The sequence below is a fragment of the Rhipicephalus sanguineus genome, chromosome 8 (assembly GCF_013339695.2).
Source record: "Rhipicephalus sanguineus isolate Rsan-2018 chromosome 8, BIME_Rsan_1.4, whole genome shotgun sequence".
NCBI lineage: Eukaryota > Metazoa > Arthropoda > Arachnida > Ixodida > Ixodidae > Rhipicephalus > Rhipicephalus sanguineus.
This window is the reverse complement of record NC_051183.1, coordinates 49,591,200-49,616,621: the sequence shown is the minus strand read 5'-3', so window position 1 is coordinate 49,616,621 and position 25,422 is coordinate 49,591,200. Positions and strand designations below refer to the sequence as shown.

Here is a 25,422-nt window from a genome sequence, read left to right as displayed (position 1 = left end):
GGTGAAGGCTTCCTAACCTGGAGGAAGGGCAAAACCACGTTAGGTGCAGAATCTCTCGTAAAGAAGCAGGGGAGGATCTATACGTCGACTGAGAAGAACAAGACGAAGATGGCTTTCGCCTTCTAGTCGTCTTAGGCGAATGAATAAGGGACCTTGTGAGTTCATTTTTTTTGCGTGTAAGTACGTGTAAAGAACTGTTCCCGTGAATCTGATGAACTGGACTCTTTGGGACCGTTCTCGACCTAAATGACAAGCCTCTGCCCTATGGAAATCTTGTATTTTTCCGTTTTTCAAAGTTTAGTCGCATATTGAATCCGATTGTGGAACCATTTTCAGCCTACATGTTTAGCCTATTATAGCATTTGGAAATCTTTTTCTTTATCTCTTGTGCAAAGTGTCATCAAAGTTTTAAAAATTAGAGTACGCATGCGCAATTATGGACCCACCCCGAACGGACACCGGCGGCGGTGGCGGCGGCGGACAACTATATATATATATGTACGGCGCCAAAAACGGCCGTTGAAATGATCTCATAACAGCTTTCGCTGTAAAAGTCGGTGGTTCGAATCACAGCGCGGGCGTTGCTATCAAAAAGGACATGAAGTATCCCTCTGAATTCTTACCTCTTTTTCAATGTTTTTTAAGCTTCGTCATATTTTGATGAAACTGATGTGTTCCTCGGTGATTACTAGTACCCTCACCGTAGTGGTGGCGAAACGCTTGGACGTCACCTTTCGATACGGGAGGGACGGGGTTCGATCCCCAGTGCCGGACGGCCATCCACCAGTTTCCAATGAGTACAAGCGGGCATCGAGCTGGTGCCGCAGTGGTGCGAAGTTAAGACGCTTAGAGGACACCCAACTTGTTGCATGGGACCAATTGCCACGTCCCGTGAACTGGGGAGTCGTTTTTTCTATTCTCCCAAATTCAAGTAAAAAAAAAACAGAAACGAAAAGCCCTGACAGTGTTTATAAGGCCTGGCCAGCCCCTCTACTGCGTTGACGGGTCATTCAGAACGTTATTGCAGCCCGTGCTTAAAGTTTAAATGGTGGGCGTGTCAGTGCGAGCCTCCACGCTCACGCTGATCCTCAAACCACATCTTTTCAAAATGTTAACAGCGCATAGAACGATTAGGAAGGGACGAGACAACAAAGGTAAAGAGCGCTGACTTCCAACTAGTCTTTATTTCGATAAGAAGTGCATGTATACAATGGCAAGGGAGAGGGCGCTAGAAAAGAAAAGAAAGAAAGGATGAACAGGTGCTGCCATCGTTGCCTCATCATCTCCGATATAGCGCGCATATCACCACGTGTGCCCTAAAACCCAGCCAGGTAATCAATTTCTTGATTTAGAAGCGCAATAGAGGAAGCACTAACGCACATATCTCCTAGCTTATATATGAAATCAGCTTCAATAACTTCGCGAGTTAGCTGATCTCTATGCCTCGCCATCACTTTGCTCCGATTGAAGCCGGGTGTACACCCGCAGTCACGGCAATGAATACGGTCCAGGGTCCCATCAGCATTCATTGCCGTGACTGCGGGTGTACACCCGGCTTCACCCGCACTTCTATAAAATCGGTTTTATAAAAGTGCGGGTGTACAACCGCACTTTTATAAAACCGATTTTGGATGCATTTTCGACCAGAAAGGTAACCGTAAGGTAATCTTCAATTCTTTAGAGTTTAGCCGAATTTCAATAAAATGGAATTTGGGGTAGAAGAAACTTGAATATTTCTAGCTGGCTCGTAGCAAAGAAATTCTCAAGCGCGTAAAAAACAAGGACTAGATGAGATCCATGAAAAAAATGGGGCTTTTAATTTCAACCGACTGCTTCATCGCAAAATGCGACATATAAATGTTGTGGGAGCCACGCCATCGCCGGCCGGGTTCATAGCGCCTCGTGCTATGCATTAGCGGTGCGCACGGCCCATCCTGTGCCCTTGAAATGTCTTCGCCTTCGCGTATCCCAGGGAGAGGATCGCCTGGCTCCAAGAAGAACCACACGCTTCCTGGAGTTCCTGTTCTCCTGCTTCTCGCTTCCTGCCTGCCTGCCTTGCGCGCCTTCGGTCGTCTTGCTGACGAGTGAGCGTTAAATAAACTATTCTCCCTTGTTATGTGAAGTCTGCTTGAGCCTTGCTTTGAATAAGGACGGGATGCCGCAAGCCCAACACGCACAATGTGCGCCGTGACAGTGATGGCGTACCGAAAAGACTATACTTCACCCTTGTTTAAGGAAATATGCCTTAGTGCAGTACAGCTTACCACGCCGCCGTTCGAAAAGCGTCGTGGTACGGAAAAGAGCAGCGCATTCACACTGTTTACAATGAAAACGAATTGCACAAAAGATTAGTTCGTAACACCCAGTTTACGTTCACGCGCTTGCTGGTTCTTTTCCATAACACTACGTCTTCGTATGGGCCGCGTGATAACTTGGAACGCTAAATTATTGTAACATATTTTTTACCTTTATGCATGTACAGTATGTACGCCATGACTATCCCAACTGAAGGACGAAGTTGATTTCTTGATAGATCTCGTCTGATTTTTGGATGATGTGCGCACGCACATGTACGTCACGATTTCTAAAAAAAAAAAGACAGCATTCTGTGCAAAGTTAGCGCTCGCACCATCTTAGCATTTCTCTTAGACCTGCTTTGCTGGTGCTGCACAATTTCTTTGCCAATTTTAGGGTTTCTTCGGACGAAATAGTAAGCCTACAACCTATACAAATCTTGAACTTTTCGATTTTTCATAGTTTCGTCGCATTGTAATGAATTCTGTGATGGTGTGATGTGGGCCCAGGATCCGAAATAATTCAACCGGCAGTCAGGTGATTCTGTACACGCAACACAGACTTTAACACAACCGATAACTGACGATTCACACACAACACACTATAGCATTCTTTATTTACATTCTAAACGTCCTACGCGCCTCGGCACACAAACTGTCCTACTCGCCGTTATGCCTGTTGCCGCTGCGGCGAGGTCGGTCGTCACCGGTGTTCTTTGGGCAGTCAAGTCACGCTGCCTTGACCGTGGCGAGGTGGTGGTGGTGGTGATGGCGGCACTGCAGGCCGGTAGATCACCAGGCCACTGCAGTGCATGTTAACTGCCCGTCGCCAACATGAGCCGCGGCCACCTCGTGACACCACTCGAGCTCCAGGACCTCAGGCCAGGAACAGACTAGGCTGCCGGTCTCCGTGTCAGCACCGGGCACAGAGCGGGAATCAGGCTCACCAGGTCCGCAAGGCTGCCGGACACCTGGTTAAGCGATGTCGCGACCCGAACCGCCGACCAGCGGCTGCCGTTTGTTTGTTTGTTTGTTTGTTTGTTTGTTTGTTTGTTTGTTTGTTTGTTTGTTTGTTTGTTTGTTTGTTTGTTTGTTTGTTTGTTTGTTTGTTTGTTTGTTTGTTTGCCCTAAGGAGCCTGGCTCATACCGTGTCGCGCTCCAACTCCTCGAGCCGCACGCCCCGCTCGCGCTTCCTTTTCGTCGTCTTCTCCTCCAAGGCGTACCGCAGAGCAGAACTGCCGCTCCCTCTTCGCCCCGTCACGGGCCACACAATCCACATAATCACAAATTCGATTTCGAGACCATTTTCAACCTAAATGGCAAGCCTAGAGCTTGTGGAAAAGTTGTATTTTTCGATTTTTCAGTTTCGTTGTCTTAAGATGAATTCGATTTTGAGACCATTTTAAACCTGAACGTCAAGCCTATAGCCTTTGTAGATGTCTTTCTTTGAATTTATCAGTTCTCTCGAAGTTTGATGAAATATATGGTGTGAGCGCATTTTCAACCAAGAAAGCAAAGTTATAGGCTTAGCTAATCTATAGCTTATCGACTTGGCAAAGTATGGCTAAATGTCATTAAAATAGTTGCGACGGTTAATTCTCATCAAAACGTAAGGCTAGGCCTGCCTTTTGGTCGAAAATGCTTCAATGACTCTTTTCATAAGATTGCAACGATACTAAAAAACGAGAAAGACGAAATTCACAGAGGCTATAGCCTTCATCATGAATGACATCAATAATATTTTGAAGTGGTACCTGTGCCGAGGCTTGGACAAACAATCGTAGCGTTAAACATTTAGGATTAGGGGCCGCGATAATGTACAGACCAACTTATAAGCACGTTCGCCGTGCCGTTCCAGTAGCCGAGTAGCTAAGGCGTTAAGTTCGTAACCGAGAGTGCGGTGGTTCGAATCCCGGTGAGGGCATTTCTACCAAACAGGCAAGGCTATAACTCTCGGATTTGTTAACGAATGCGATTTCGGCTAGATGGTTGCTGGAAAAAGGGACTCGCAACCTAGAGTGACCCTGAATTCTATTTCATTCATTCCACTCTTTTAAATTTCGCCACTTTTTCACGAAACCTATATCTTGCACTTTGTTCACCAGTACCCTCACCGCAGCGGTGGCGAAACGCTTGGGCGTCAGCTTCCACTACGGGAGGTACCGGGTTCGATCCCAAGGGCCGGCCGCCCACCCAGCGGTATCAAGTGGGTACAACCGGGCTTCGTGGTGGCGCTTCTGTGCCGCAGTGGGCGAGGCTTAAGACGCTTGGAGGATTCCCAACGCGCTGCACGGGACCAAGGGTAGCTTCCCGTGCAGCGAACCGGGGGTCCTCTTTTTTGTTCTCCGAACTTCAATTAAAAGAAAAATAAAATAAAAACCCAGATAGTGCTTTTGAGGCACGGCAGGCACCTCTACTGCATTTAAGGGTCGGTGCGTACACAGTCGCAAGCGTTGGTTACTACTCCAATTGTGGGCGTGTCAGTGCGAGCCTCGATACACCCATGACGCCATCGTTGTATCCTGAGGAAAGCCGGCAGTGCGATTTGAACCACCAGTTTTTGGATTTACGAAGTGGCTTTTAGCCACGGTAACCGCGTCACTGCGGCATGGCTTTCCATTTTTTTTTTCAGTGAGGCCGCGAGCGGGATTCGAACCAGCGCCCTTTCGTTTCTGATCCAAACGCTCTACCATCTCGGCCACAATCACGGCACGGGAAATATTGTTTAGAAGTTGCTCTGCACATTATTGCAGTGCATACGTGTAAATTTACCGCTGCGCTTTCGTGTCCATTGTAACGCAAATTCAGAGCTTCATGAATAAAATGTGGTGTCATTTGTGACCAGAACGGTAAGAATATAGCGTCCGGCAATCTTTAATTTCGGGATTTTTGAGAGTTTCGTCGCGATATGATGGAATATGTTTTGTGGAAATTTTGGACTGAAAGGAGAAGTTTATAGCCTTTGGAAAATTTTACATGCTCCATTTTTTAGAGTTTCGTCGCATTTCAAAGAAATCGACCTCAGGGCTGAAGAATGTCCGAACTGTCTACCTTGTTTGTAACAAATAAATTCTTGAGCGCGAACGAAAAAGGACTAGATGAGGCACAAAGATACAGGATGAGCACTCCTTTAAACTGAACATAAAATTCGACATATATATGTTGCAGGAGCCACGCCCTCTCTGGCTGGCTTTATAGCACCACGTGATGGGCACTAGCTATGCGCATGACCCATCCCGTGTTCTTCAAATGTTGCCGCCTACGCGTGTCCCAGAGAAAGGATCGCCTGGCTCCAAGAAGAACCACACGCTTCCTGGAGTTCCTGTTCGCCTGCTTCTCGCTTCCTGCCTGCCTGCCTTGCGCGCCTTCAGTCGTCGTGCTGACCAGTGAGCGTTAAATAAATTAACCTCCCTTGTTATGTGAAGTCTGCTTGAGCCTTGGTTTGAATACGGACGGGATACCGCAAGCCCAACACGCACAATGTGCGCCGTGAGAGTGATGGCGTACCGAAAAGACTATACTTCATTCTTTAAGGAAGTATGCCTCAGTGCATTACAGCTTACCACGCATCCGTTGAAAAAATGTCGTTGTATGGAAAAGAGCAGCGCATTCACACTGTTTACAATGAAAAGGAATTGCACAAAAGATTAGTTCGTAACACCCAGTTTAAGTTCACGCGCTTGCTGTTTCTTTTCCATAACACTACGTTTCCGTATGGGCCGCGTGATAACTTGGAACGCTAGATTATTGTAGCATATTTTTTACCTATATGCATGGACAGTATGTACGCCGTGACTATCCCAACTGAAGGACGAAGTTGATTTCGTGATTGATCTCGTCTGATTTTTGGATTATGTGCGTACGCCCATATACGTCACGATTTTTTTTTAAAACACAGCATTCTGTGCAAAGTTAGCGCTTGTACCATCTTAGCGTTTCTCTTGTAGACCTGCTTTGTTGGTGCTGCACGATTTCTTTGCCAATTTTAGGGTTTCTTCGGACGAAATAGTAAGCCTACAGCCTATAGAAATCTAGATTTTTCGATTTTTCATAGTTTCGTCGCATTGTAATGAGTTCGATTTTGAGACCATTTTCAAACTGAACGTCAAGCCTATAGCCTGTGTAAATGTCTTTCTTTGAATTTATCAGTCTTCTTTCAGTTTGATGAAATATATGGTGTGAGCGCATTTTCAACCAAGAAAGCAAAGTTATAGGCTTAGCTAATATATAGCTTATCGACTTGGCAAAGTATTGCTAAATGTAATTAAAATAGTTGCGACGGTTCATTCTCATCAAAACGTGAGGCTAGGCCTGCCTTTTGGTCGAAAATGCTTCAATGACTCGTTTCATAAGATTGCAACGATACTGAAAAAACGAGAAAGACGAAATTCACAGAGGCTATAGCCTTTATGATGAATGACATCAATAATATTTTGAAGTGGTACCTGTGCCGAGGCTTGGACAAACAATCGTAGCGTTAAACCTTTAGGATTAGGGGCCGCGATAATGTACAGACCAACTTATAAGCACGTTCGCCGTGCCGTTCCTGTAGCCGAGTGGCTAAGGCGTTAAGTTCGTAACCGAGAGGGCGGTGGTTCGAATCCCGGTGAGGGCATTGCTACCAAACAGGTAAGGCTATAACTCTCGGATTTGTTAATGAATGCGATTTCGGCTAGATGGTTCCTGGAATAAGGGACCCGCAACCTAGAGTGACCCGGAAGTTTATTTCATTCATTCCACTCTTTTAAATTTCGCCACTTTTTCACGAAACCTATATCTTGCACTTTGTTCACCAGTACCCTCACCGCAGCGGTGGCGAAACGCTTGGGCGTCAGCTTCCACTACGGGAGGTACCGGGTTCGATCCCAAGGGCCGGCCGCCCACCCAGCGGTATCAAGTGGGTACAACCGGGCTTCGTGGTGGCGCTTCTGTGCCGCAGTGGGCGAGGCTTAAGACGCTTGGAGGATTCCCAACGCGCTGCACGGGACCAAGGGTAGCTTCCCGTGCAGCGAACCGGGGGTCCTCTTTTTTGTTCTCCGAACTTCAATTAAAAGAAAAATAAAATAAAAACCCAGAGAGTTCTTTTGAGGCACGGCAGGCACCTCTACTGCATTTAAGGGTCGGTGCGTACACAGTCGCAAGCGTTGGTTACAACTCCAATTGTGGGCCTGTCAGTGCGAGCCTCGATACACCCATGACGCCATCCTTGTATCCTGAGGAATGCCGGCAGTGCAATTTGAACCACCACTTTTTGTTATTTACGAAGTGGCTTTTAGACACGGTAACCGCGTCACTGCGGCATGGCTTTCCATTTCTTTTTTCAGTGAGGCCGCGAGCGGGATTCGAACCAGCGCCCTTTCGTTTCTGATCCAAACGCTCTACCATCTCGGCCACAATCACGGCACGGGAAATATTGTTTAGAAGTTGCTCTGCACATTATTGCAGTGCATACGTGTAAATTTACCGCTGCGCTTTCGTGTCCATTGTAACGCAAATTCAGAGCTTCATGAATAAAATGTGGTGTCATTTGTGACCAGAACGGTAAGAATATAGCGTCCTGCAATCTTTAATTTCGGGATTTTTGAGAGTTTCGTCGCGATATGATGGAATATGTTTTGTGGAAATTTTGGACTGAAAGGAGAAGTTTATAGCCTTTGGAAAATTTTACATGCTCCATTTTTGAGAGTTTCGTCGCATTTCAAAGAAATCGCACTCAGGGCTGAAGAATGTCCGAACTGTCTACCTTGTTTGTAACAAATAAATTCTTGAGCGCGAACGAAAAAGGACTAGATGAGGCACAAAGATACAGGATGAGCGCTCCTTTAAACTGAACATAAAATTCGACATATATATGTTGCAGGAGCCACGCCCTCACTGGCTGGCTTTATAGCACCACGTGATGGGCACTAGCTATGCGCATGACCCATCCCGTGTTCTTCAAATGTTGCCGCCTACGCGTGTCCCAGAGAAAGGATCGCCTGGCTCCAAGAAGAACCACACGCTTCCTGGAGTTCCTGTTCGCCTGCTTCTCGCTTCCTGCCTGCCTGCCTTGCGCGCCTTCAGTCGTCGTGCTGACCAGTGAGCGTTAAATAAATTAACCTCCCTTGTTATGTGAAGTCTGCTTGAGCCTTGGTTTGAATACGGACGGGATGCCGCAAGCCCAACACGCACAATGTGCGCCGTGAGAGTGATGGCGTACCGAAAAGACTATACTTCATTCTTTAAGGAAGTATGCCTCAGTACATTACAGCTTACCACGCATCCGTTGAAAAAATGTCGTGGTATGGAAAAGAGCAGCGCATTCACACTGTTTACAATGAAAAGGAATTGCACAAAAGATTAGTTCGTAACACCCAGTTTAAGTTCACGCGCTTGCTGGTTCTTTTCCATAACACTACGTTTCCGTATGGGCCGCGTGATAACTTGGAACGCTAGATTATTGTAGCATATTTTTTACCTATATGCATGTACAGTATGTACGCCGTGACTATCCCAACTGAAGGACGAAGTTGATTTCGTGATTGATCTCGTCTGATTTTTGGATGATGTGCGTACGCCCATATACGTCACGATTTTTTTTTTAAACACAGCATTCTGTGCAAAGTTAGCGCTTGTACCATCTTAGCGTTTCTCTTGTAGACCTGCTTTGTTGGTGCTGCACGATTTCTTTGCCAATTTTAGGGTTTCTTCGGACGAAATAGTAAGCCTACAGCCTATAGAAATCTAGATTTTTCGATTTTTCATAGTTTCGTCGCATTGTAATGAGTTCGATTTTGAGACCATTTTCAAAGTGAACGTCAAGCCTATAGCCTGTGTAAATGTCTTTCTTTGAATTTATCAGTCTTCTCGAAGTTTGATGAAATATATGGTGTGAGCGCATTTTCAACCAAGAAAGCAAAGTTATAGGCTTAGCTAATATATAGATTATCGACTTGGCAAAGTATTGCTAAATGTAATTAAAATAGTTGCGACGGTTCATTCTCATCAAAACGTAAGGCTAGGCCTGCCTTTTGGTCGAAAATGCTTCAATGACTCGTTTCATAAAATTGCAACGATACTGAAAAAACGAGAAAGACGAAATTCACAGAGGCTATAGCCTTTATGATGAATGACATCAATAATATTTTGAAGTGGTACCTGTGCCGAGGCTTCGACAAACAATCGTAGCGTTAAACCTTTAGGATTAGGGGCCGCGATAATGTACAGACCAACTTATAAGCACGTTCGCCGTGCCGTTCCAGTAGCCGAGTAGCTAAGGCGTTAAGTTCGTAACCGAGAGTGCGGTGGTTCGAATCCCGGTGAGGGCATTTCTACCAAACAGGTAAGGCTATAACTCTCGGATTTGTTAACGGATGCGATTTCGGCTAGATGGTTCCTGGAAAAAGGGACCCGCAACCTAGAGTGACCCTGAATTCTATTTCATTCATTCCACTCTTTTAAATTTCGCCAATTTTTCACGAAACCTATATCTTGCGCTTTGTTCACCAGTACCCTCACCGCAGCGGTGGCGAAACGCTTGGGCGTCAGCTTCCACTACGGGAGGTACCGGGTTCGATCCCAAGGGCCGGCCGCCCACCCAGCGGTATCAAGTGGGTACAACCGGGCTTCGTGGTGGCGCTTCTGTGCCGCAGTGGGCGAGGCTTAAGACGCTTGGAGGATTCCCAACGCGCTGCACGGGACCAAGGGTAGCTTCCCGTGCAGCGAACCGGGGGTCCTCTTTTTTGTTCTCCGAACTTCAATTAAAAGAAAAATAAAATAAAAACCCAGAGAGTTCTTTTGAGGCACGGCAGGCACCTCTGCTGCATTTAAGGGTCGGTGCGTACACAGTCGCAAGCGTTGCTTACAACTCCAATTGTGGGCGTGTCAGTGCGAGCCTCGATACACCCATGACGCCATCGTTGTATCCTGAGGAAAGCCGGCAGTGCGATTTGAACCACCAGTTTTTGGATTTACGAAGTGGCTTTTAGCCACGGTAACCGTGTCACTGCGGCATGGCTTTCCATTTCTTTTTTCAGTGAGGCCGCGAGCGGGATTCGAGCCAGCGCCCTTTCGTTTCTCAGCCGAACGCTTTACCATCTCGGCCACAATCACGGCACGGGAAACAGTGTTTAGAAGTTGCTCTGCACATTATTGTAGTGAAGACACGTAAATTAAACGCTACACCTACAAGTGTGCCGTGACAGCGGCGGACGAGCATGAATCAAACTGTCATTAGGAATTTGTAACACCACTGAGAGTACTGAAATGAGAGTACTGAAATAAAAAAAAAAATACGATCTCACGGGGTCCCTTATGCGTTTCCGTTAGACTACTCGAAGGCGAAAGCCATCTTTTTATTTTTCTTGTCAGTCGATGTATTGATATTTTCCCACGACCCTTCGAAAGCTTTCAGCACCTAACCTGGTTTTGCACTGCCTCCAAGATCGCAAGCATTGCAGGCTTTCCGCACCTCACCTGGTTTTGCACTGCCTCCGTGATCGACCGAACTTCGGCCAAGCTGCAATATCATATGGCCTTGCTGTATGTAACGTAATGACGATGTCAGAAATTTCCTGTTATGTGACGTCATCTGTGTTACGGTGACCTGATCACGTGATCATCTTCTGCATCATTCTTGTCGACGCCGCCGACGGCGGTGGTCGATGTTCGCTTTTCATGAGGCATCTAAGCCTTTAGCCTTAACCCATATATGCCAAGTGTCCTACATATAGGAGGCTTCTTTGATGCACTCGAACATCGCTATTTCTTTAGCTGATATGACAAGCAGGCCTCAATGAGGCCTGCTTGATGTGCTGTAGGTGGCGCTAGTCATCAGCTAAAGAAATAGCGGCGTTCGAGTGCATCAAAAAGAAGCGTCCTATATGTAGGACACTGGGCATATGGTTTAATAAATAAATGGATCACTGTAGGAAGGTATTAGTATAACAAATGGCGTCAAGCCCTTGCTAATTGCATCGTAAGCTCGCTTCGTGTAACCACTACAGTGCTGCTTGGCGATGCTGACGGTGTTCAGCATTTATAGCACATACCCATTAACAGGAAGTACCCAATAGTTAGGTCCCGAGGAGCAGTTCAAAATTGAAATTTTTATTTGAAAAACAGAAGCAAGAAGTACACGAGGAAAAAAGGAAAACATGCGGCTAAGTCTGTCCAAAGTTCAGTTAGGTTAAACCGTGTCGACAAAAAGACGTCATGCTTGTGTCGTCAAAATAGCAAAATCAAAAAAAGTTAAGGAACCTTAGACAAAATCAATAGCAACCGTAGAGTCTGTCACGATTTACCGTACTCAATTGCGGCACGCTAGACAGTTCTTTGAGGCATTTGTGAGCCCACTGATAAACTATTCTTCACACAGGCAGAATTTGACAATTTATAAAAATAGTGGGTGTCGTGATTACCACCACAGGCTTCATTCTTCTTGAATGCACAAGCAGTCCAAGCGAAATTTCGTTGCCGCGCTACCTCCCTCAATTTCTACTTGCGTAGATCAGGTTTAGTGCTTTCGCCTCTGGGCCTCTTCTATAATGAGGAGTAAACGATTGGTCGCTTCTTTCTATCCTGTCGCCGGTTCAATACAGTGAGGAAAAGATTACTAGTACCGCTTCTAAACTGGACCTGGAATTACCTGAACCGGTTATTTCTTTTGGGGCCAATACTTTGTGATAGAGCCACAGGGATGTTTTCTTCGCCATTGAAGAATTATTCATGGCGACTAGAAGATAAGCTTCCTAAATTCGGCTGGCTTTAAGTATTTCAATATTAATAATTGACACTACAAATTAATACATTATCTATAGCATCAAGGAATGATGCGCTACAAAAAAAAAATAATGGAAAAATTCAACGACTACTCGGTCAATCCCCTGCATTGGGTATGTAAATGCTCAGAGGACAACAACGTCAACAGTGCAAGCGCACGACAAGCCGGGACAGTGAAATGAAAAGCATTTTTTTTTTCTTATTCTATATGCGTGATGCGTATTTTCCGGGCATCACCACATTATGCATCTGTCCCCGTCCGAAAGTCGCATGGCGGAGCCTCGTGGACAGCGGAAGGCGGAAGCGAATTCTTCCATGTTCTGCAGGGGCACATTCACTCTGCAATCGAACAAAAGAACACTCGTTATCAAAAATTGGGTCATATGACTGACAAATAAAGAAACTCCGGGCTCGCTGCGCGGATCTCTCTTCAACTTGTGCGTGAATTTATTTAGCATAAAAGTGTACGCTACGCCTAGATTGTAGAAGGCGTTGGTTCCCGTTAACAGTGATGCGACACGAGAATAAAAAGGTTTCTGCAGGCCATATTCACGAGAAACTGGTTTATTCAAGCTGTTAAGAGTTCATTGCCTTAACTGGCAAGTCAGGGTGCCACACAAGTTCTTAATTCACAACTGTACTCGTCCAGGTATGTCGTTATGCTGCTGACCACCACGGTGCCGGCAAATTACCCTACATGTGCAAACAAGTAGGTGCGAAGAGGGCAAAGGACAGTGTAGAAATTGCCATTATTATTTCATATATTATTCTAAAATTTTACTATAGCTATAAAATTCACATGTCGCCATTGTTTCTAGAAATTTATTCGTTTATTGGTCATCCCGCTGACCGCATGTGAGCCAGTGATGTTGGTTATTATCATCACAATCATCAACAAGAGGACAAGTTTGAGTACTATTTGGACACTGTCAAAATACGCCATACTGTCAAATTTCGTAATGATGGTATCCTAAGCCAATCACAGAGGCCTTAGAAGCCCTCTGGGCCAGTCAGGGTTGACCAATGGCGGAATTTTTCAACAAGGCGGAACTTTGCGATGTCCAGAATACCACCCTGTGGCAGTTCGTTATCGTTGTCTTCTTCGCGCCTAGATGTTTGGCGTATATGTATAATCAGCTAGCTTGAACGAAAGCTTTCCTGAATCACCAGCTATGGTGGCCGGACTTCAACAGGTGTGTGAAAGGCAAAAGCATGCGTGTACCTAGATTTAGGTTACGTCATGTACTCCACGTGGGCAAAATTAATCCGAAGCACCTCACTACGACGCACCTCCGAATAATGTCGCGGTTTAAACATGTAAAACCCCTGAAGTTATTCGATTTATTGTAGACGGAGTTTGCTATGCCTAGCGCGTCGTGTACGGTTCCGAACTGCCGAGGTAATTTAAGGTAAAGCGCATACCTAGACCCTTATGGCTAGCGCTGTAATAAAGAGCGCGCACGTCCCGATAAGATTTCCCATCTCTACCAACACATTCTTCTTTCATGATAAGCATTCCCACCTTTCTCGTGCGCTCAATAATAATAGTTGTTGGTGTTTTGCGGCCCAAAATATGATTATGAGGGACGCCGTAGTTGAGGGTTCCGGATTTTTCGACCACCTGGCGGTTCTTTAATGTACGCCTAAATCGAAGCACACGGGCTTCTGTAGCATTTTGCATCCATCGAAATTCGGCCGCCGCGGCCGGGATTCGATATCCTACGCCCTTCGGGTCAACATTCGAGCGCCGTAACCACAATGGCGGGTTTTTCTGTACTCTTATACGTTACCCTTTTCAGTGAACCTTAGTTGAGTGTCAGTAACCGCCTTCTGGCCATCTGCCGTTTTTGTTTGAAAAACTCAGTGAAGCGTTTTGCATACCGAAAGACAAGTACCCGCCAGCTCGCTCGGTTTTCTGTCATGATACATGATATTGTAGCAACGCTTTAGTAAGCTTCACTCGAAATCATCGGGCTTTGCCGTCTTGCTTTCTTTTACTCCGAGTACAGTAGTACCAGTACAGCGCGAAGTGCAGTGCCTCTCGTCTACGCCTCATTTGCACTATATAACTATATACTTACTTTACTGGAACTATGTATATATAATGTCTGAGCGTGTGTGGTGATGATGCTGAAAACATTAGGGAAGTAGGCAGCGGTTCGCTTTACAGTGACGTACGTGATAGGTTGTGGGGATGACGCCACATCCTAGTGGGCCCATGCATTAGTCATGCAGTAACACAGCATGACAGTGTTCGCACTTTTTCCATGGTGTTCTTGAAATATCGGGGCTATCATGCGTTGCCCGAAAAACGTACGATAAAGTTAGCGGCTTCATTCTTGTGGCATATTTACAGCCGATACGGTATAGACACGGCAGCAGTACTAATATTTCTGTGCTGGAAGTCAGTTTTAGTGCCACATTTAAGCCACGCAATGGAATAGGAACTCTAACCTGAATCTGGTACGTGCGTGCCGGTCTCCAGGAGGCAAGAGTGGAACATCGTCTCTTTCGCACCATGCCTGCGTAAACAGAAACACAATTGTCATGTGCGGAACAATGCTGCGATGTGGTGCTCTCGCGAGCTTGGCAAAAAGATGAAAAAGACGGGAAAGAACTCGCGGTAAGGTAAGGACTTCTGAATAAGCGTTATTCCTTCTGCATACCGTATATACACGATTGTAGGTTGACTAGAATGTAGGTCGACCCCCCTATAATCGCACGGCAAAACAATGAAAAGCGCGAGCGCAATTCATAAAGGAAATATATTTACGGCGTACTCTAGAATTATAGGGATACTCTAAGCGAAAATTTTGCGCAGGCGTCGTCGTGATGTTCCGTATAAAGTCCAAGTGGGGTAAGAATCTTATGGTGTCTTCGTGTAGCATAAGCTTTGGGACCAAGAGGAGCGCGCCATTGTATGGAGGCATGCGGCCGACTACCAACCAGCTATATGGGGCTAGTTGGTGCATAGCTACGTGAAATACGTGCCACAAGGCTACGACCGAGAAGAAAAAAAATTCACAGCATATCCACGGGTGAATGATGAAGAGCTTGGGCGAAGCTCCTGAAGCAATCATGGTTACACCGTGAAACCTTCAGTGGTTTCGCCCAGCAGTAATCAAAGCGATAGCCCAGTACATCATAAAAGGGGTGACAAACACCGTATATGTTTATACAAGAAATTTTATTAATCGTAAGTGGTAGCTAGACGTGGCTTCCGTTCTCCCTTCATTATAACGGCTTTATGGTCGGTGAAGTGATGGATCGGTGATGGGTCGTAGTGGGATGTTTGCAAAGACGAAGTAGTGGGCAGTTTGCAAAGGTGGCTTCCGTTCCCCCTTCATTATAACGGCTTTATGGTCGGTGAAGTAATGGATCGGTGATGGAATCGCAGTGGGATGTTTGCAAAGACGAAGTAGTGGGCAGTTTGCAAAGGTGGTTACGCTGGACAACGGAGACGTGACAAGGTTAGACTAAGAGTAGCTTCGCCCCTAAAAACGATAGAAAGAGCGCCAACTCGCACTTGACAGTTGTGGGTTGGCGCTCTTTCAGTTGCTTCATTCTTCTCGTTCGTAACCTTGCGCCAAGCGGCCGATTACCCTTGTCGAGTATTTGTATTCCTTTTCATATTTTGTCACGATCACGTTCGCTTCCCCTACAATGCAATTGAGCAATTCCTCGTACAGCGTTGTGTTTCACTGTCGAGCCGAGGTGTTTATAGCCTTTGTTTATATTCTTTACCAACAAGGCTACCTCAGCGTCTACGCAAAACATCTAAAATGCTCAGACACTGGCATCATCTTGAAGTACCCATTCAGAGCATAGTGAGTGGATGCCCAATACTGCGAAAGACCCATTTCCATGGACAGCGCTATATATATATATGTGCTGACAGCGATTTGATGCTGCGCTGCGTTAATTAACTATAGAAATCCAACGTTGTTGAAGTAGTGACGTAAGAGTAACAAGATTGCAGGGCTTACTAATACTAGTTGTGAACCATGCCATCCCGCCGACGTTGCTGCGACTACTAGAGGCATCTTCCACCTCCGACCCCAAGCGAGAAACCCGTAACGACGCACCATTATGAACATCACAGTGCCGACTTACTGTAGCAAACGACAGAAAGAATAGCTGGTCTTGCGTGAAGTTCTGGAGACCCGGCAGCGTCACCTCTTGTTTGTCTTCCGTAAGTCTCAAGTATGCCTGAAAACGAACGCCGATGAGGAAGACACAGTGAGTGGAGGTTACCGTTTCAAACAGCGCACAACAATGTATATACCGGATTCTATGAACGTCATTCGCGCTGGACCCGACGTATTATATGCAAGGAATGGACGACGAAACTTTTTTGAAAGTAGATTTACTTAACGTTTTCAAGCAGTTTAAGAAAATGGGAAGGTTCACAGACATGACACGGTGTCATTTAGTGCAAGGAGGTATACCTAGACATTTTTGAATAGAGAATAGTCCTCGGATCGACATCAATCAGCAATAACGATGATGCTCGACTAGGTTACTTGGTTAATAGGTAGGATGATCTTGAACAGCGAAATATGAAAGATATAACGAAAATAATCGATGACTGTGTCTCCCGTCTTTCTTTCTCATATTGAGTGTGTTCCGCGGTTCAAGAACACCTTGGTGACGGCGATGTGTTACATTGAACAACTGCAGGCCCAGGATTGTGTCAGCTGGCTCAAGACATGGGTCCCTGTAGATGCACAAGAAGGACAATCGTGCCGCCATGGAGATATCAACAACCTGTTGATGTCCACCGCAGGACACAACTTCTCCCAACGAGGGTCCCATTCCATTCTAGTACTTTGGGACCATCATCTGCATATTTCATGCCGTGTAATTAACATGTCATGTATAAAACTCTTTGATTGATTGATTGATTGATTGATTGATTGATTGATTGATTGATTGATTGATTGATTGATTGATTGATTGATTGGTTGATTGATTGATTGATTGATTGATTGATTGATTGATTGATTGATTGATTCATTCATTCATTCATTCATTCATTCATTCATTCATTCATTCTTTTTTGGTTAGGATGTTCAGCGCTGGCTGGCACCATCCTATGTACTGTATGCTTACATATTTCATTGCAGCATCTAGTCGTATACCACGCTCCATAGCACGTCACTAACGTGTGTTCCTTCTTAACCGTAAGATATGGACAGAAAATCCTCCAGCTGCGGGACAGCAGTCACACCTCTAAAAAGCGATGTAGTTTTGAGCGGTACTCTCAAAAGTCGTGACGTTTCAGCTAATGAAGGAAAACAGTCCAACTTAAAGGAAACTTTGAAGAAAAATAGCTGCCTGCTCACCTGGTACGCCACTCGCATCCCGCCATTGTCAGCTATATTCTCTTCCATAGTTCTTACCCCGTCAACCTGCGAAAGAAGGGATACATTTTTTGTTTTGCAATTCATAGATGAAATAAGTTGGCCCACAAAAAAAAGAGAAAAAGATGCTTACACAATTCTCACTTCTGGACATACACTAACGTTTGTAGGAACGGCGGTGAACATATAATCGGCACGACAACAACGTGTCACTCTATATACAGTAACTATTTCCCCAAGGAAGCTATGTAGATTTCGTAATATTATTATTGGCGTATTTGAACTAACAATTACACGCATTTCGGCAGACGTATGTCACTCTCATTCTGCATCTACAAACAAGTTCATCAATTGGACCAATAATTGAGATAACTTTTTACGATAAGCTTCGTTCGTGCGCTCTAAATCATTTCTATGAACGTCAGCGTGGAAAATCTTCAATTGTTCTCCAATCAAAGTAACCCATCAAGTTTCGTAAGACTGAAACAGCATATCCACAAAGTGAATTATGATGAGTGGGCGAAGCTGCGGAGGTACATCAATAAACCGTGAATCTTCCGTGAATTCTGCCCAGTACATCATCACCGACGTGAGATCGGGCGCGTTTATACTAAAGGTTCGATGATAGTTATGACGACTTGCAGCTCACTTTAATTTTATATGTACGCTGTGAATTTTCATTGTTTATAAAACCATTGCTTAAGAAAACATCTGGCGTCTTTCGTTAAGCAGCTGGCGTCTTTTCGTTTTGCTTTAGAAATATCTGGCGTCTTTTCGTTTTGCTTTTAGAAAACATCTGGCGTCTTTCGTTGGTTTATTTCACCAATCAACGGCGTTTTGAACAAAATTTTTATTTGTTTAATCACGCACAGGAGAAATCTCACCAGGCACTACTTTGGAGGTAAACAATGGCTGCTAATGGGAATGAGAGACAGAAGAAGTCGGCTTTTAGACACTTCTACTTCTACTAACGTTTCCTACTGGAACATGCCAATGGCTGCTAATGGGGAATGAGAGACAGAAGAATTCGGCTTTTAGTTAACGCGCACGCTGCGAATTTTTTATTGTTCAACAACGCACAGGAGAAATCTCCCACCGGCACCACCTTGGAGGTCAAGATCTGGTACTAGCGTTACGACTGGTTACGCACTACGAGGGACGAACGGGTGCCGCTTTAAGGAGCTTCGCCCCTAAAATGTATCCGGAGCACTTTATGGGCCCGGGCTGTCGTATGCTGTTGTATGCTGTCGTCTCTCATGTAGCTTGGCGTAACGCTGGTTGGTTTCAAGATTGCGATAGCAGCAGCACGTATTGCACCCCAAGAAACTTCCGGTCACTTCAATTACCACTCACTAACGCTGAAGCAGAAAGCGTGTTTTTTAAGTGGTGCCAGAGTAAGAAAAGGCTCTTTTTCCGCTTTGAGATAAATGGAAGGCGCATAAAGTGAAAAATTAGCTCTTATATTGTGCTGTGTGCAGCTTCAAAGAATATATATTTAAAATATTTGGCCAGGCACAGGGAGAAAAGTGTTGAAAATGTGCCGGTTACTCGCCAAGCCTATTGTTCCTCGCCAACGCTACTACGCTGTGCCGGCGCACAAAACCGGAAGCCGTCCAGCAGCTGTGTTTGTAAACAGCGAAAGGGTTTATACACCATTTTCCAGACGCTCTCAAGCGCCGCCATCTCGAACTGATAACATTGCAGTTTTGTATCCGTGTCAAATAAACAAACAGTGCTACGGTGAACTAGCACCCACGAAAACACCTGGGCCGGTACAGTCAACGTTTAATGACCATGGTCATTTCATATTACGGCGTGGAAAACCGGCAAAACAATCGCTTATCAGTCCAAGATGGCGGCGCCCGTGAATCGAAAATAAAATCTTGCATAGCATTTTCATATGTAGCGTATTGAGCGCGTGCTCGCGCCAAGGAGAAGTCTTCTTCCTCTTGTTCTTGGAGCACCTTGATGATGATATCAAGTGCGGAGCACTTCAGGGACTCGGACTGTCGTATGCTGTCGTCCCTTGGCGCAACGCAGGCAAAACCACATATAAAAATAGACAAAAAGAGGAAGCAAGCGAGAAATAGCGAGAGAGAGGAAGTAAGGGAAGAAATAGAAATAAAGAGAGAAAAGAAGAGAGAAAATATTGTAAAAGAGAAAAGGAACGAAAGTGAGGAGGAAAGAAAGAAAAAAAAATCACAGCATATCCACGGAGTGAATGATGATGAGTGGGCGAAGCTGCGGAGGTTCATCGGTAAACCGTGAGTCTTCCGTGAATTCTGCCCAGTACATCATCACCGACGTGAGATCGGGCGCGTTTATACTAAAGGTTCGATGAGAGTTACGACGACTTGCAGCTCACTTTAATTTTACATGTACGCTGTGAATTTTCATTGTTTAGAAAACCATTGCTTTAGAATACATCTGGCGTCTTTCGTTAAGCAGCTGGCGTCTTTTCGTTTTGCTTTAGAAACATCTGGCGTTCTTTCGTTTTGTTTTTACAAAACATCTGGCGTCTTTCGTTGGTTTATTTCATCAATCAACGGCGTTTTGAACAAAATTTTTATTGTTTAATCACGCACAGGAGAAATCTCACCAGGCACTACCTTGGAGGTAAACAATGGCTGCTAATGGTAATGAGAGACAGAAGAAGTCGGCTTTTAGCTAACACTTACACTTATAATTCTACTAACGTTTCCTACTGGAACATGCCAATGGCTGCTAATGGGGAATGAGAGACAGAAGAATTCGGCTTTTAGTTAACGCGCACGCTGCGAATTTTTTATTGTTCAACAACGCACAGGAAAAATCTCCCACCGGCACCACCTTGGAGGTCAAGATCTGGTACTAGCGTTACGACTGGTTACGCACTACGACTACTACGACTACGAGGGACAAACGGGTGCCGCCTTAAGGAGCTTCGCCCCTAAAACCGAAGAGAAGCAAAGAAGGCTGCCCAGCTCCGCACTTCCTTCAGGCTTGGCACCACTAGAGTGAAGGTGCCTTAATTTTTCACATACTAATCCCTCATGTCAATGTAACTCAAAGGCAAAGTTTATGGCTTTCACGCTGCCACAGTGTCATTCGCATACAAAACAACAACGGACTTAGACGTTCATTCATCGGCCATAGAAAATTGCTGTTGAGTTTGTTTTGTTGTTGCTGTGTTTCTGGGGGAATCAATTCACTTCAACGTATACTAAATGCATTGACCTAACCAGCCTAAGATTAAGTGAATTCCAAAATATTCGCGAAATGAAGTTTCGCGACAACTGCTAACCGCAGGCTCAAATAAAGATAATTCATGCCACGAGGGTGAACGAATCTATGCTCACACTCTAGCGGCCATGTTGTTATTGTCACCGACGACTGTAACAATTCGAACGCACACGTATGAAGTCGTTTCATCGGTGTGTCGAGAAATCTCACCCAGTTGTCCGTCAAGTTGTCGAAGATGCTTCCGTATTGGTCCAAGAAACACTCCCTTTTCTCCTCAAACTTACTCGTCGCATAGTCCGTCCACCAGTTCACGTGTTTGCCGCTGCCGTCATACTTCCTTCCTGAAGAAGGAGATAGCTCTTAAATGGAGACAGCTCTTAAACATTTATTTAAATAGCGCACTTCCAAGTCACACAAGGATTCGGTAATCGCGAGTAACCCACTTATAGTGCATTAGTCAGCCAAAACGACTTCGCAAACTGAAGATATGCAATATAAAATATAATCGAAATGAGAACAAAGTTGTTATCGTTATTTATTGGCGTAGTTCGTTATAAACTAGTATTTTCGCACAGCCTTTGCGTCAAGTAAATAAGGTTACCAACTTTATAAACTCCATACGCTTCCATCAGAGGGCACCTAGTCTAACCCAGCACGATTTCCTTTCACAAGTTTCGTGTGTCTTAAGTAATTAATAATTCCATTACAGTTTTCACTTCACTCCTGTTTACATTGAATACTTAACCATTTTCAGACTCAACTTTTTTACTGCGAAAAGCAAACGGTGTTAAAGCGAATGTCTCATGGTAGTTATGTCTTCAATGAGGTGCAAAGCTCACTTTAATTTCTTTCGAATAATCCTAACATTGCAAGCTTTATTTTTTCTATTTTACGGTATGCCTCGTATACCACAAAATGGCACTGTAGTATACAATACTTCACCTAAGCGATACGTCATCAAAGGTTGCCGCCCATTCTATTACAGCGCGTAGCATATGCTCACTTCAGGTTCTTACGTTGCTGTGCCCTTAGTGTCTCTTTTCCGATTGGCTACTGAAGCATATTTACCTATCAGGTTTACCATATATTTTTCTTTCTGCAAATTTGTATACCTATAACGCCAAAGCCGTGGGTCATCTCGTGGGCCATAGTCCGTCCTAGAGTCGCTAGGTTTATAACCCTAGGGGAAGAAACAAGAACCACAAATTACTGTTTTTTGACGTGATTTTCCAATAAGAAGGGATGTACAGCGCAGGAAGTGATTACTGGGCGGTTTTAATGAGTATTACAGAACTTTTCAGTCGTGTTATATTATTCTGTTGAATAAAGGTCCAGCAGACGCTGGGTCCAGTCATCAAAATGTTCAACAAATAATGCTCGCTACCTTACATACTTTTCTGTGGTCGGTTGCAACCTAAGCGAAAACAAGAGCCCCGCTTGAAGCCACTGCTGTCCAAACAAAAAAGAATTTGCATAGATGACTCATTCAATTAGGTTCTCTCAGTTTCGCGATTTCAAACAGTTGTGCGTGCTTGAAATAGCCACTGCTGTCCAACCCAAAGGGAATTTGCATAGATGAATCATTCGTAAAGGGAAGTTTTATTTCTACGTAAATAAAAGGAACAACAAACACACAAATACGAGTACGTTTCACAATTATGCACAGACACGTTGTAATATAGCACAGTTCATCGACAAGCATACATATTTTAGAGGCAATGCATGCAATCGGCATTTTCGACTTTCCTGTGCTGCCCTCTGCCGTTTTGGTGGAGTTTTGGTAGGGGCCGGGACATACGGTATTGCCATAACGAAAGCCTCCGAGATCATGGGGCCTTTCGCGGCTTTTTCTAGCGGAAAAGCCACGAAAGGCCCCATGATCTCGGAGGCTTTCGTTATGCGCCGTGGCATCGAAAGGCACCTTGATCTCGGAGGTTTTCGCGATGCGCCATGGCATCGTTATGGTGTATTAGAATGGGGTAGTGTGCCGTCTGGCGCCGGAAACGTGGCTCTTTTTGCGAAGACAGCTTGCGGTGACAGAGCACACCGTACTGCTGTGTCGCCACCTGACGCCGCCCCCTGAAGTAATTTATGGTAAGCTGAGATACAAAGCCTCCGAGATCGGTAGTTGTAGTTGCCGCGCTGGTCGTGCGTGCACGTGGGAAACTTGTTGATTGTTCCCTTCTGCTTCTCATGACGCGTTAGCGAATTTTTTCGTGCGCGTGCAGACTTAGTGTTTGAGGAAGCCTGATGCATTCAAGTTTTTGCTGACCTGACTGGAATTACGGGCTTATTCACATAGGATAAATCCAACACCCCGAATACATCGCGGTGCATTTAGCTGCATTCCTGCGCTTTGGCGCCCCTTTGAGGAGTAAAATCTCTAAAGAAATGGAGTAGCATTCGTCATTGAGCGTTGTATTTTTCTAGTCCACAACCTTGCGACTGCTCTCCTGGTTAATGCAGGCTGTTCGTGCAACTCACCTGATGCTGTTAATGTTAGCCTTCCGGACCTCCTCGTGTGTTTCGACGCAGTAACTTCAAATTACTGTGATAAGCTAGACAGGCGTACATATGCATGGAATGAACAGCGATGTGCTTTTTTATGCCTTTTGCAATCAAAATAGTAAGCATGCAGACGATCCGGGACGCTGCTCTGCGATAGGAATTGCGCAACCTCAGACGACGCAGAAGCATATTTATTTATTGCAATAATGCAACCAAATGTGTTCAAGTGTTTAAATATTGCAAATATATTTAGTTTCAATCGTGTTACTTGATCATTTCACTCAAGAACGGCAGAAATTTTCGCAATTCCGATTGAAATTTTGCGCGCTGAGCACACCGTTCGATCGTGGCGCCGTGTTGGTGGCGTCATCGCAAAAGTGACCACAGTTCTTCAATGGGTTTGCTGCGAAGACGGCACACTACGCCATTCTAGTACACCATAGCATCGTTATGCGCCGTGGCATCGAAAGGCCCCTTGATCTCTGAGGCTTTGGTCATGCGCCATGGCATCGTGGTATGAGGTGGATTACGTTCTTTCATTTGTGACTTTTAGCACTTGTTCGTGCTCAGGGTAATTGATTTTACTATGCTGAGACACTCTTGTGTCGTTGCTTTTCAGGTCTAAACTTGAACGTCCCGGCAAACGTCATGAGAGATTGTGAGACCAATACTGCTCCAAATGAAGCATCCGAGACAGGAATGACAGTCGATAATCCTCTACTAATCTAGGACAAACGTAAGCACAAAGAAATCGCTTACGTTTTGATCTAAAACCAGCTGACATCACTCTCTTACAAAGCTGACGGGTAGGCGTACCACGGCTCCATGGTTGGAGCCTGTATTTTTGGATAAGTTGTAACCGGCTATAGTAGAGACAACTTATAGTTTGACTGTAGATCAAAATCCGTGGACGCAAAGCGCGCGCTACTATAGTCTCACGTATAATCCAAAGCTCCCATTTACTTCAGTGAATATAGGCAGAACTGCAAACATGCCTATACTAGGCTTACGCTTAATAGAGCACATGAAATAAAGTAAGAAATATGGGAATTGTCTGAGGGGCTCGTTTTTCTGTATTATACAAACATAATGAAACCGAAACACAATTAAGCCAGGGAAAGCATTACGGGACATTATTTGTGGTGTCTGAACTGTATTGTAATGATTTTCACTTAAATCGAGAGAGATTAAAGTGGACGAAAAGTCACCCTTTTCGTCGGCACGATGCCAACCCACAACCTTCGAATTACAAAGCAGCCATTCAGACGCCATACTTCCGGCGTTTTCAGCTTTAAATTAGGGAATGCGGATTCAGAACGTGTTTCAACGAAGTGAAGGCGTCGTCAAATGTTGCCCGGCCACATGGAGCAGTACACATACACAGTACACCCTCTGCCCTGCAACGTTTGCCTTAATTTTTACCGGAAGTCATCCGCAAGCATATAACAATTTTACTTTCAGTAAAAAAAAAACCTTCTGTTTCTTTCTTTTACAGGTATGTGTCCTACGTCATTGAAATCGTCCGGAAGAGTTTCACATGTGCTGAGGAACTAAGACGTGCGACCCTGCAGGAGTGGCTGGCGGACTCCTCCCCAGACATCATAAAGGCACTCATCGAAAACCTGAAGCTAATAGGCCTGTCTGACGACTAGGCCTTGCTCCTTTTAGTTAGGTCGGACTCGGGTTCTTCTAGAGTGCAGCTCTTAGGCGCCCATTCCAGCGTTGAACGGCGCCGCCGTTGGCGTGGTCGGTGTCATGGTAACTAATGAGCGAACGAGGACGAAATAGAGCGAACGAGAATGAAAGACTTCGAACGCGCAGTCTGTCAATATCGCGAGCCATTGTCCTCTAACCTCGCTTTCTTCCTATGTCACGCGTGCTGGCCCCTCAGTCGGAGCTCGTGCGTATGCAGGGCTGTCACGTGCACTGCGGCTGGCTTTCGCTTGTCATAACGGGGCTGTCGGCGTTTCATTTGGTTCGCGCCGCCTGCAATGCCCAGAGTGGTGTGCGTAGCACTCGAGCGCTGGCAGTTTCTGTGGCCATATGCAATACCCGTGTCACACGGACACTAAAAATTAAGCAAGAAGGCTTTTTCAAAGAGTTCCACTCGCTGTCACACGAAAGAGAGCGATCTCTTTTTCAGAAGCGGTCTTTTCTGGAAACAGCGTTCGACGAACTCTTTCACGGCGGTAAAAGAGTATATATAGCCTCGAAACCAGTGGGCGCCAGCATTTATGAAGTGGTAAAAAAAAAAAATCGGCAACTCCTTATTTCGC

The 25,422-nt window shown here is 45.2% G+C and overlaps 1 protein-coding gene across 1 annotated transcript; it reads right to left on the bottom strand.

Moving 5' to 3' along the window:
* Positions 1–12,208: 12,208 nt before the first annotated feature.
* On the bottom strand, positions 12,209–21,817 carry LOC125759653 (endothelin-converting enzyme homolog). Its single transcript, XM_049418677.1, has 6 exons — positions 21,751–21,817; positions 20,849–20,979; positions 17,399–17,464; positions 16,167–16,262; positions 14,508–14,575; positions 12,209–12,392 (listed from the first exon to the last, which is right to left on the bottom strand). Exons 1-6 carry the CDS (start codon positions 21,785–21,787, stop codon positions 12,287–12,289), a joined length of 504 nt encoding a protein of 167 aa, XP_049274634.1. The 5' UTR covers positions 21,788–21,817; the 3' UTR covers positions 12,209–12,286.
* Positions 21,818–25,422: the final 3,605 nt, after the last annotated feature.

Bases quoted from the DNA above. Each gene is read 5' to 3' on its own strand.
- LOC125759653 (XM_049418677.1), bottom strand. From the start codon at position 21,787: ATGGCCCACGAGATGACCCACGGCTTTGGCGTTATAG. The intron at 17,465-20,848 runs GTGAGATTTCTC...CTTCTTTCGCAG, and splicing joins ACAACTTGACGGACAACTGG to GTTGACGGGGTAAGAACTAT. The intron at 14,576-16,166 runs GTAAGTCGGCAC...CTGTTTACGCAG, and splicing joins TCTTTCTGTCGTTTGCTACA to GCATGGTGCGAAAGAGACGA.